This window comes from Oncorhynchus nerka, linkage group LG4 (genome assembly GCF_034236695.1).
Source record: "Oncorhynchus nerka isolate Pitt River linkage group LG4, Oner_Uvic_2.0, whole genome shotgun sequence".
In the NCBI taxonomy this organism is placed as follows: Eukaryota; Metazoa; Chordata; class Actinopteri; order Salmoniformes; family Salmonidae; genus Oncorhynchus; species Oncorhynchus nerka.
The window spans coordinates 64,129,315-64,141,392 of record NC_088399.1 but is presented as its reverse complement, the minus strand read 5'-3'; the positions used below and the strand labels follow the sequence as shown (position 1 = coordinate 64,141,392).

At 41.0% G+C, this 12,078-nt stretch overlaps 1 protein-coding gene across 4 annotated transcripts in view; it reads left to right on the top strand.

Moving 5' to 3' along the window:
• col14a1b (collagen, type XIV, alpha 1b) overlaps positions 1 to 12,078 on the top strand; it is an 83,970-nt gene that overhangs the window by 47,318 nt on the left and 24,574 nt on the right. For all 4 annotated transcript variants that reach the window (XM_029658237.2, XM_029658240.2, XM_029658238.2 and 1 more), the window contains 11 exons: positions 867 to 983; positions 2,973 to 3,119; positions 4,107 to 4,181; positions 7,409 to 7,548; positions 7,750 to 7,873; positions 8,589 to 8,732; positions 8,874 to 9,038; positions 9,134 to 9,172; positions 9,568 to 9,706; positions 10,357 to 10,499; positions 10,774 to 10,883. In XM_029658237.2, the coding sequence (XP_029514097.2) occupies positions 867 to 983; positions 2,973 to 3,119; positions 4,107 to 4,181; positions 7,409 to 7,548; positions 7,750 to 7,873; positions 8,589 to 8,732; positions 8,874 to 9,038; positions 9,134 to 9,172; positions 9,568 to 9,706; positions 10,357 to 10,499; positions 10,774 to 10,883 (1,343 nt within the window). The remainder of the gene's footprint in view (positions 1 to 866; positions 984 to 2,972; positions 3,120 to 4,106; positions 4,182 to 7,408; positions 7,549 to 7,749; positions 7,874 to 8,588; positions 8,733 to 8,873; positions 9,039 to 9,133; positions 9,173 to 9,567; positions 9,707 to 10,356; positions 10,500 to 10,773; positions 10,884 to 12,078) is intronic.

Here is a 12,078-nt window from a genome sequence, read left to right as displayed (position 1 = left end):
GAATCATACAAAACACCAACATAGAAAAATAAACTAGAACACAACATAGAAATAATAAACTAGACTACCCCCTAGTCACACCCTGACCTACTACACCATAGAGAAACAATGGCTGTCTATGGTCAGGGCGTGACCAGTACTACTTATTTCTCTGAGATTGAGGCAAATATTTTGCAAAAAAACATGATTATTTGTCTCTCTGAAATGAAACCATCAAGTGACAGATGTTAAACAAATACATGTCTGTCATTGAAAACCCCTTGATTAGATAGTGAAAAAAACACATCAATATGTTTCATCATTTCTTTAAAAAATGAATTTACCAACATTTCTGAAAATGTATATATTGCATTTTGGAATGAAACTGCAAATGTATGTCCCACTGAAATATTCAAATCGATAGCAGCATGCAAGAATGAGATTAAGAAATGCATGCAACATTTGCATAAATGGATTTGTACTGCTGATCATTAGGAGTAAGATACCGGCACCATATTTCAACTCCCCAAATAACTATGTTTAGAGTCCAACCCAAATGGAGACATATGCTGTGTGGCGATAGATGCACTGCCTGACGATAGATGTCTGCTCATTATCGTTAAGGATATGTTTATATTGCAGGGCTTTATCATTTAGTCACTTCTGCAGATATCACTGGTGTATTTACCATCACTGCTCTGGTTAAAGTCAAGTCACGATGACATGATTATATTCCACTATGTTGCAGTATAGCACAACAATCTACTGAATACTGATCCATAAACATTCTTTTCAGTCTTAGGCCTGTTGTGAAATGGCTTCCAGTATGATGGGTCTGCTAACACTATTTAAAACATTTTTTTTTTATGTCTGTCTCTCTGTCACAGTATACCTGGGAGTGACCAATCTGAACACCTACCAGGTGAGGATGAACAGCATGTGTGCCCAGTGGAGTTCCCACCGCCACGCCACTCTGTACCGTGTGGTCATCGAGTCGCTGCTCAGTGAGTGCCCAGCACCACACAACCACATACACACATAAATTTGCCCTGTTCCAATAACTTTTTTTTTTTACAGTATTGAGCTTACTATAAGCAAGTCATTTGTCATGGCAGCACAATATCCACACCCTCTCCTTGACAGTATGCCCTTACTTCTGTGTGTAGACGTACACTGTACAGTACACTATATGCAACCAAATCCACATTGGTATTCCCCACACACTGACACAGCCACTCTAGTGGAAGGAGGTGATTACCATGCGGCCACACGTCTCCATGTGGATAAGGCTGTCAGCTCCCCCCTAGAATCCACATGTGATCCCGGTCAGGAATTATGCTCCTGGCAGGGAATCTCGGTTGGGACACGGAAACCTGCAGGGAGGAAGATTCACTTGTAATACCGACAGGGATTTCACACTTCCCCAGCAGAACTGTATAAGGAACTGGGGGATTGTCATTTGTATATCATAGCATTTGAACAATATTAAAATGCTATGATATACCATGTTAAATTATGCTATATTATAAACAGTATAAAGCATAAGATATAACATCAATAGGACAGACTCTGGGGGCTATATTTTGGGTTTCAGTTTCGAATAATATACATTAGGCCTACATGGCTTTTTAACAGGCGAGCTTAGTTGACGTTTACATATCCTATGGTTAAATAAGTGAACGTTGGCTAGCCAAGATATACTTGTTATGCAGATGACCGTAATTGCACCTCATTGCAACTTTTTGAAAAAATGTAACAATTGGGTTTCTGGTTCAATGTGCTCTGACAGGGGAAGTTCCAGATACTTCTGTTTCAGCTTGTAGTTAACTAGATACTGTATTTGCCGCAAAGCAGAACATTATGAGGCAAAAAATTATATTCAGGAAAATATTGTAAGCGCCTTTTATCTTCTAAGTCATAATTATCACCTCACAGACGTGAGACTTCCAACCAACTGTCAGTGTGCAGGTGCACTGAACTGGCAAATCTGGTGCAGTCCATGAGGAGGAGATGCACTGCAGTACTGATTGCAGCTGGTGGCCACACCAGATACTGACTTACTTTTGATTTTGACCCCCCCTTTGTTCAGGGATACATTATTCCATTTCTGTTAGTCACATGTCTGTGGAACTTGTTCAGTTTATGTCTCAGTTGTGGAATCTTGTTATGTTCATACAAATATTTACACATGTTAAGTTTGCTGAAAATAAATGCAGTTGACAGTGAGAGGACGTTTCTTTTTTTGCTGAGTTTAGTATTCCAGTCCATATGATAAAACAAAACACATCCTGAATTAATGAAAGAACCTGGCATTAATCTAATTCTAGACAATTCATGACATTCAATGATCAATTTATCCTAATATACAGTTAGCATATAGTGGGATTTATGCAACAGATGGCATGGAATATTTCAGCAATGAAACATTTAAAATGTCAATGTCTTATCAATGCTGTGTTGATCCCAATATGAGTATCATCTGCCAAATAGGAAAATAATGCGAGCAATTCATCAAGTTTAACACTGAGACCCAAACATCATTATTATCGTGTAGCGTTTCGCACATTGCAATTTCGCAGCATTACCGTTGGGAGCTCCTGAAATATTAGATCTATCAGCCGGTATTAAGCCCAAATTAGGATTTATGATGGCTAGATAAATATATAATTACCCAAAGAAAATACCACCTCGGTGTATGAGTGAAATTGGCTTAAATTGAGGCCTTAAGGGGAAGGTTCCGAAATTAAAATTCTGGGGTGAGAAATGAACCCACCACTTCCACAGGAGACCTCATAATGAGATTCTACTCATGGAAAGGCCACTGCTCGGGTTGCCAGATATTTGAATAACCCCGAACAGTTTGTGTAAGAGGCACCGGTCTTAATACATGGTTTGTGTGAAGAACTGCAATGCTGCTGGGTTTTTCATGCTCAACAGTTTCCTGTTTCGTACACTCAGTGCATATTGTGACGGTTATTCTGTCATCATTTTAGATGGACATAAACAGGAGGCAAGGCTGGGAGGAGGAGCCACCCGGCACTGCTTCAATGACCTGACGGCTAACACGCAGTACAAAATCAGTGTGTACGCCCAACTCCAGGACACAGAGGGGCCTGCAGTCACCACCACAGAGAGAACCTGTAGGTGTCCCCATCAACTGCTGCTTAGTATACACTCTACAACAGCCCTACAACCGTCTTGCTACTATTCTCAGGAAGGATTCTTACAATGTTGTGACGACATAAGTTCCAACATCACCTCAACAGTCTAGCTCAAGGGTCGGCAACCGGCAGCACGCCGGCCAAAACCAGCCCCGAAGTGATTTATTTTGGCGCCCCAAAGTTTTTAGTTAAAACATAAACAAAAAAAGTATTCCCTCTAGACTGTAGCAACGTCGTTACAACATTATCCACACCAAACATACAGTACATCAACATGTCTTACAGACAATCACAACATATACAATATTTTCAAGACATTATTAGCCTCCTGGGAGGCACTTGAATGCCTCTCCCAGGAATGAATCACGATTCGGTCTGTAGCCAACCACAACAGTAATCAAGGCACTCTCTCTAACCCACCAGGCATTTGTTTGCATTGAATTGCTTTACTCTAAGTGTAGACACTGATTTATAGCTTTGTTTTGATGCAGATTAGAGCTAAAGGCCTTTTTTAAATTACCCTGCGATTCCCCAGGCGGCCTTGCAGGCTGCTATCAAAAGTAATTCCCAGTTTCATGTAGCTGAATAACTACGGCGGTAAAGTATATGCGAGTTTCAGCAGGGTTCCAGAGCTAGATAAAAATGTTTAAATTCATTTCAATTTGACTGCCGCTGTTGGTAGTGATCAAGCTTGCAAATTACTGTATATGGGTAACTTAATCATCAACTCGGCATGCTGCTAAGCATAAGCTACCATCTCGGATTTATTCTCTGAATTCCTTCTGATTCTTCTATCATGTGATAGATGTGGTATCATGTGGTATCTTCTGTCTGTAGCCATTTTTATTTTTTACTGTAAATGAAAGCCTCACCAAGCATGTGGTTAGGTGAGGTGACATACTAATGACAAACTAATGAGGATGTCATAATGATTTGTGTGTGTCTTATGTCATTGCTTTCATACAGTCCCTGTTCCCACCCCGGCACCCACCAGGCCGCCCACTACCACCCCTCCTCCCACAATACCCTCAACCAAGGAAGGTAAGACAAAAAGCGTGTTGTAAACACATACCTGTTGGTCCGAGTGTGGTCCATTCCATTCCTATCTGGTAGACCAGTACCGATGTCATCAGTGTTTCCCCTAGTTAACACTGATGCTTGGTTGGGCTGCTGGAGAGAAAAACTTTAGGTCTGTATTGCGTTTAGTAAGCTATAGTGCTTTTGGCTTGGCCTCAAAGCCCTTCGTGTTCCTTTATGGGGTAAGGGGAACTAATACTGTCCATTGTGAACATCTACCTGGGTGATGTAGCGCAGCAATTTTGCACTAAAATGCTCACAAGTCCCCACCCATCGGCAAATAGATAGTGTAGAGATATCCCCTATGGTAGATTATCTATGTATTTTTGTTCAACTCACTTAGTGGCATGAACCTTAATTAACATACAGGGTCTACAGAAAGTATTCACATCCCTTGACTTTTTTTCACATTTTGTTGTGTTACGAAGTGGGATTAAAATGGAATTAATTGTAATGTTTTGTCAATAATCTACACAGAATACTCTAATGTCAAAGTGGAAGAACATTTCTAACATTGAAAAAAACGATTGAAAAATAAACACTAATATATCTTGATTACATAAGTATTCAACCCCCAGAGTCAAGACATGTTATAATCACATTTGGCAGTGATTACAGCTGTGAGTCTTTCTGGGTAAGTCTCTAAGAGCTTTCCACACCTGGATTGTGCAACATTTGCCCATTTATTATTTTCAAAATACTTCAAACTCTGTCAAATTGGTTGTTGATCGGTCTCCCGAGTGGCGCAGCGGTCTCAGGAACGTTCACTGTCTTCTTGGTAAGTAGCTCCAGTGTAGATATGGCCTTTTGTTTTAGGTTAATGTCCAGCTGAAAGGTGAATTCATCTCCCAGTGTCTGGTGGAAAGCAGACTGAACCTCTAGGATTTTGCCTGTGCTTAGCGCCATTCCGTCTCTTTTTTTATCCTGAAAACTCCCCAGTCCTTAATGATTACAAGCATACCCATAACATGATGCAGCCACCACTATGCTTGAAAATATGGAGAGTGGTTCTCAGTATTGTGTTGTATTGGATTTGCCACAAACCTAACACTTTGTATTCAGGACAAAAAGTTTGCTTTGACAGATTTTTTGCATTATTACTTTAACGCCTTGTTGCAAACAGAATGCATGTTTTGGAATATGTTTATTCTGTACAGGCTTCCTTCTTTTCACTCAATTAGGTTAGCATTGTGGAGTAACTACAATGTTGTTGATTCATCCTCAGTTTTCTCCTATCACAGCCATTAAACTCTGTAACTGTTTTAAAGTCAGCATTGGCTTCATGGTGAAATCCCTGAGTGATTTCCTTGCTCTCTTAGCAGCTGAGTTAGGAAGGACGCATGTCTCTTTGACTGGGTGTATTGATACACCATCCAAAGTGTAATTAATAACTTCAACATGCTCAAATGGATATTTCATGTCTGCTTCTTTCTTTCTTTTTTTACCCATCTACCAATAGATGCATTGGAAAACCTCCCTGGTCTTTGTGGTTGAATCTGTGTTTGAAATTCACTGCTCAACTGAGGAACCTTACAGATAATTGCATGTGTGGGGTACAGAGATGAGGTAGTCATTCAAAAATCATGTTAAACACTAATATTGCACATCGAGTGGAGTCCATGGAACTTGTAACGTGACTTGTTAAGCAGATGTTTACTCTTGAACATATTTAGGCTTGCCGTAACAAAGGGGTTGAATACTTATTGACTCAAGACCTTTCCGCTATTCATGTGTAATTCATTTGTAAAAAATGTCAACAACAACAAAGAAATGACACTTTGACATTATGGGGTATTGTGTGATTGTGTGTAGGCCAGTGACAAAACAATCTCAATTGAATCCATTTTAAATTCACGCTGTAACACAAGGAAATGTGGAAAAACTTAAGGGGCGTGAATACTTTCTGAAGGCACTGTAATTTTGTTTGGTGAAAGGTTTGAGTAAATTAAAGAGCCCTCAGAACAGGCAGTTACCATGGAAATCACTCTGTCAGGTTGCTTGGTTAATTTTAAACCGGTCCCTGACTGACATTCAAACCTCAAATGATTCCTGACACAAATATGTGAATCTAATACAAGTTCATGTAATGCAGTGTCTATTGCACGGTCATGACTACAGACATCTGAAATGATAGTAAATCTGTTTAATGTGCTTTTAGAATAATCACAAATCTATTCAGACTTTCAAAAACGATCACATATGAGATAATACCATAAGCTGGAACTTGTGTGACCTTGTGTCTTGAGTTTCAAGTCAGAATATCTCACAGAATATTTACAATACTCCAACAAACACATGCATGTATGTATTATTATACTTGTAGAAAAACTTGTAGAAAATGTGTAAAAGTTTAACTTTATTTGCTGTTTTAGAGAACGATAATCTTAGCAGTTTTCTTTTTTCCTACACAGCTTTCCCGGGATGAGTCTTGTAAAAGTTAACTGAGAACTCAGTCCCCTCTGTTGGAACTTCCAAGCCTGTAATTGTTATTGTTTTATTATTGTCATTGTATGCCTAGGAAACATCAACAAACGCTACTTTTAGTTCACTTTGCTTCCCACGTACTAGCAACTTGGTTATTATTTTTGGTTCTTTTGAAAATGACAGAGCAGAACAGTAAACAACAGGAAATGAGGTATTCTACTGGTCAATCTGTCCCTGGCTGGCGCTGATATGCGAGAGGGAAGTTGTTGAGATAATTGCCAATCATCGCAGCTCCTCTCTCGTAACCTGTGGAGAATGAGAAAGCTCTCTCTATTCTCCATTGTGATTCTTCCACTGCTGCCTTTTGAGGCTAGAGTGTGTGTGTGTGTGTGTGTGTGTGTGTGTGTGTGTGTGTGTATTGTTCTCTTTCTTTGTCAGTTTGTATTATATATGCTGTCTATTGTAGGAACTCTTATTGTGGGCACTGAATTTAAATTGCTCTTGATAAGAGCATGTTCTAATTGCCTTGTAAATGTAAATGTCCTGTTCAGTCTCCCTCTCTCTTTCTCTGTTTATATATTCTTTTCTCTCACTCTTCCACTCTCTCCCCTCTTTTCCTCTCCTTTTCTCACTCCTCATCCCTCTCCCCTCTTTCCTCATTTCTCCTCATCCCTTTATCCCTCTTCCTCCTCCCTCCACCTACTTTTCTCTACTTCTATCACTCTCTCCTCTCTCGCTCCTTTCTCTCATTCCTTCTCTCATGTCAGTTTGCAAGGCAGCCAAGGCAGACCTGGCGTTCCTAGTGGATGGCTCCTGGAGCATCGGGGATGAAAGCTTCCTGAAAATCATCCGCTTCCTGTACAGCACCACAGGAGCCCTTGACACCATTGGACCAGATGGCACTCAGGTAAATATTGACACCTAGATCAACCAATGGGTGAGGTCCTGAAGCTAGCATTTACAGTACTGTAGTGATATACTCAAATAAATTGTAATTAATGGTCTTAAAATGTATGAAGGTACATTTATGTTTGACTCTTGTGTCACCTGTGCTTTTATGAACAATGCCCCAGTTTTCATTAAACTCATAGTATCTTTCTCCTGCCAGGTGGCCATTGTCCAGTTTAGTGACGATGCTAGAACCGAGTTCAAACTCAACTCCTACGACAACAAGGAGAGGCTACTAGAGGCCATTAACCGCATCTCCTACAAGGGAGGGAACACCAAGACAGGCAAGTAGACTTTATTAAAGTCAAACCTTATTCACTCCCTACCAATGAGGAGTTTTCATATAACTACTCTGCATACATTAAGTCCCCATTGATTTTTCTTAGAATTTCTAAAGGGACTCCCATAACAGTTAATTAACAGGATAACTGAATCCCATTGAGACAGCTGTAGCCGCCAGATGAACAGAAGTACCCCTTATTGACTTTCCTTTTGTAACCTGCCAAAAAAGAATCCGTCATTGTAATCAGACAGGCCAGAGTTGTCAAGCATGGCTTCCGGAGAACAGTGAGACACTGTCACTAATCAGTGTTTCTAAGTACCAAACCCAGGAACCCCAAGGGGAGCGATAATGCATTCTCCAAGTCATCCAGCAATGTTTTCTTTTTTCCAAACGGGTGCAACAAAGAAGTCCGCTTGGTAATGATAATTGTTGCATTGTGTTCTCCTTTGATTCTGCTGTATTTGTGTGTAATGTGTATAATTGCAGGTGGGGTGGGAATAATAACTACATTGTATATTTTTTTGCTGAATCATTTGCAGTGATAGTGGTAACCCAAAACCATGATCCTCTACCAAGTAACCTGGCTAAATCCTGCTGTCAATCTCACTTTGAGTGCAACTCCTCTCTTCATCTTCCCCTCCTCCCTCTCTCTCTCTCTCTCTCTCTCTCTCCCTCCACCCCTCCCTTCATCCCTCCTGCTAATTCCCTTACTCTAGGGCTAGCCATCCGGCATGTGAAAGACACCATCTTCACGGTGGGGGGAGGCATCCGGAGGGGCATCCCCAAAGTAGTGGTGGTGTTGACTGACGGGCGCTCTCAGGACGATGTCAACAAGGTCTCCAAAGAGATGCAGATGGAAGGTAATGCACATGATGCGAGAATTCAATTGAATAGAAGGTGGTACAAAAAAAGTATCTGTATATGTTAGTCCACCAAAATGTTCTATATTTGCATGCACATTACACACAATAGGCAATAATGTGTGCTTGCCTTCTTCACAGGGTACATTGTCTTTGCCATTGGTTTTGCGGATGCGGACTACGGGGAGCTGGTGAGCATCGCCAGCAAGCCCAGCGAGAGACACGTTTTCTTTGTGGACGATTTAGACGCCTTCCAGAAAATTGAGGAAAAGCTGGTCACCTTTGTTTGTGAGGCTGCCACTGCCAGTGAGTCCTACATCCATGTTATTTGGAAACAGGGAAGGGGCATATTGTTGTGTCTATTTTTATCCATGGAGTGACATAAATGTTTTGTCTTTCAGCTTGTCCTTCGGTGGCGATGAGTGGCAGTACCTTGCCAGGTTAGAGACTGGAGCATGCTTACTTATAGAACCTCTTCATGCCTCCTAGCATATAGGGCACAGTCAAGACCTCTACTCTCTGACCCGTTGACTAGTTCCGACCCCAGTATAACTGTTATGCACAACATCACTGTAAACTGGACAGGGACAGTACAGTTGACACAGATAATTTCAAACACTGGACTCTGAAGTGTCAACCCGTACCATTAACACTGCGTAAAATGGCCTGTTTCCGAGTGTGTACTAGTAAGTCAGAATATCTTTAATGATAAGAAGTAGAAGCCCAGTATTGAGAAGTCATGATAAAACAGATTATTTTTACTTATCAGTAGACAACTGTGTATGGATAAATCTGCTTTTACACCGACTCACGGTTGTTTATGTTGTGGCTGCAGGTTTCAGGATGATGGAGATGTTTGGCCTGGTGGAGGGTCTGTATGGACGTGTATCAGGAGTGTCCATGGAGCCTGGCACCTTCAACAGCTTCCCCTGCTTTCGACTGCACAACAACTCCCTCCACGCCCAGCCCACCAAGTATGGAAACTAGCATCTTAACTAAAAGGCATTACAGTGCATTATCTTCCATCAATCATGTAGAATTTAGTAGATGCTCTTGTCCAAAGTGACAAAATGTCAGGAACTACAATGGTACAGGTTGCATAACACAAGTACATGACACTTCATATATATTATAACTTTATGACAATGTATTTAAGTATTGGCAACACTTACCCAATGATAACAAAAACATCACCTTATAGCATACAACTAACCCTACTCCCCTGAATTTAATTCTCTTTTCCTGTCATGTGGCCTAACAATGCTGTTATTACAATGAAGAGGTGGTGATAATGACAGACAGCTGGCCTTGCCTGGTCTATTTCCTCTCCTTTATCTGCAACAATCCCCACACCACATCACACAAAGCATAGTCATTTTGTGTTCCATTCTCAAATTATAATGCAGCAAATGTGGTCCAAATACAGTAGGGAGAAACAATAGCTTCCTGCTCCTAACCTCTCTTTCGAATTGAAAGACACTATTGAAAGAATTTAACTGGCAAGTTGAAACAGCATTTGAAAATGTGTTTAACAACAGTTGAACTCGGTGAAGGTGCTACAGTACAACAAAACCTGCAGTACGTTCAGACTAGAGCCTATTGTTCTGTGAACTTTCCACTCCAGGTTTATCCACCCTGAGGGCTTGCCCTCCGATTACACCATCACCATGCTGTTCCGCCTGCTGCCTGAAACCCCCAAAGAGCCCTTTGCATTGTGGGAGATCCTCAACAAGGACAATGAGCCCCTGGTGGGCGTCATCCTGGACAGTGAGTAGAATGCCGGGGGACGGGGCTGGGACTTGGTTGCTGTCATAAGATAGACAAAGCAATGGACATTTCCCCAGGTGTCTCTGCTCATTTTTCAGTTGTGAGCAGCACAAACATTTTGTCAATGTAGGCTACATTTTCAAAAGGTATCCCGTTGCTCAGATTGCACAATGTCTACTAAACCGTCCGTGCCTCCTCTATTTGAAACGAGAACATTCCTCACTATATTCGAGTTGTACTGTATACTGTCAAATGGTTCTCTTTCCAACTCTAGACGGTGGCAAAACCCTCACCTTCTTCAACCACGACTACAAAGGACAGTTTCAGACTGTGACCTTCGAGGGACCTGAAATCAAGAAGCTCTTCTACGGCAGTTTCCACAAGGTCAGAGTTCAAAAGCACTCCTTGTTGTCTCACTTCCTCAGTGCAAACACTAAATGCTACAACATCACCCTAACACCTCAGAGAATGTCCTGCTTCCTGGCTATAAGCCAGCTTGTTGAGTGATGTTAAGTCACTCTTGTCTGGCTGTCAGTGGAGCTTACAATACCTTTGCCCACATCCATGGCCTGCTGCTAAAATGAATGAGGATGTGCTTTATCTCTTCACTGGCACAGCTATCTGATAGTGTATTCAGGTCACCCACTTGCCAATGTCATAATCATCCTCCGTCTACAGATAACTAACTTTATCATCCATGAGTGAGATATAGGACCTGAAACAAACACAGACCTTTTTTGGAGCAGTTTGTAAATCACTTATGTTATGACTGTTCAAATTGCTTCAACTTTTTTTGCTGCACAATAATAGTACTATATGTAATTTAACAGACGCTTTTATTCAATGCGACTATAACCCACAACCTTTGGCGTTGCAAGTGCCGTGCTCTACCAACTGAGCCACACGGGACCAGTTCACAGTGTGTGGCTGTAGCAGTAACATATACTGTGGGTAATACGGTGCCATTATGATATTCACAAGGAATCCCCTTCATATTTCACCTGCTATCTGGTGAAATTCATTTTGTTCTTTTAAAATGCAAACCTTGTGGAATGAAGCTGGCACTCCAATATTGCCAGAATAATATACTCATAATTGAATCATAGCCTCTTCCAAACAAACTAAACTATGTAGGGAGGGGGGATTTGATATGACTGAAAGTGACTATGGCCTGTATTCAATTAACCACTGTTGCCTTTTTCCTCAGCAAATTATCACTAGTGATTACTGCAATTCTTTGCCCTGCCAATCCATAAGTATTATCATGTGTCATCTTGTCAGCACTTTGGTGATAATGTGGTAACATTTTAGATTACCTCTCAAGAAGACCTGATTGATGGCCAGATACTTTGCTGATTCAAGTTGTCTAATTCGAATGATTAATCAGGAATCTGTTTTTGTAGGAACAAAGGTGTAAATGCAAAGGAAATGCTACAGTTCCATCATTATCAGAGCTTTAGCATAGTAATGCACCAATTTCAACAAAGCTGAAAGTGATGTTTCATAAAGACACACATTTACATTTGATATTCAGGTAGAATAGATACACTACATTGCCAAAAGTAAGTGGACACCCCTT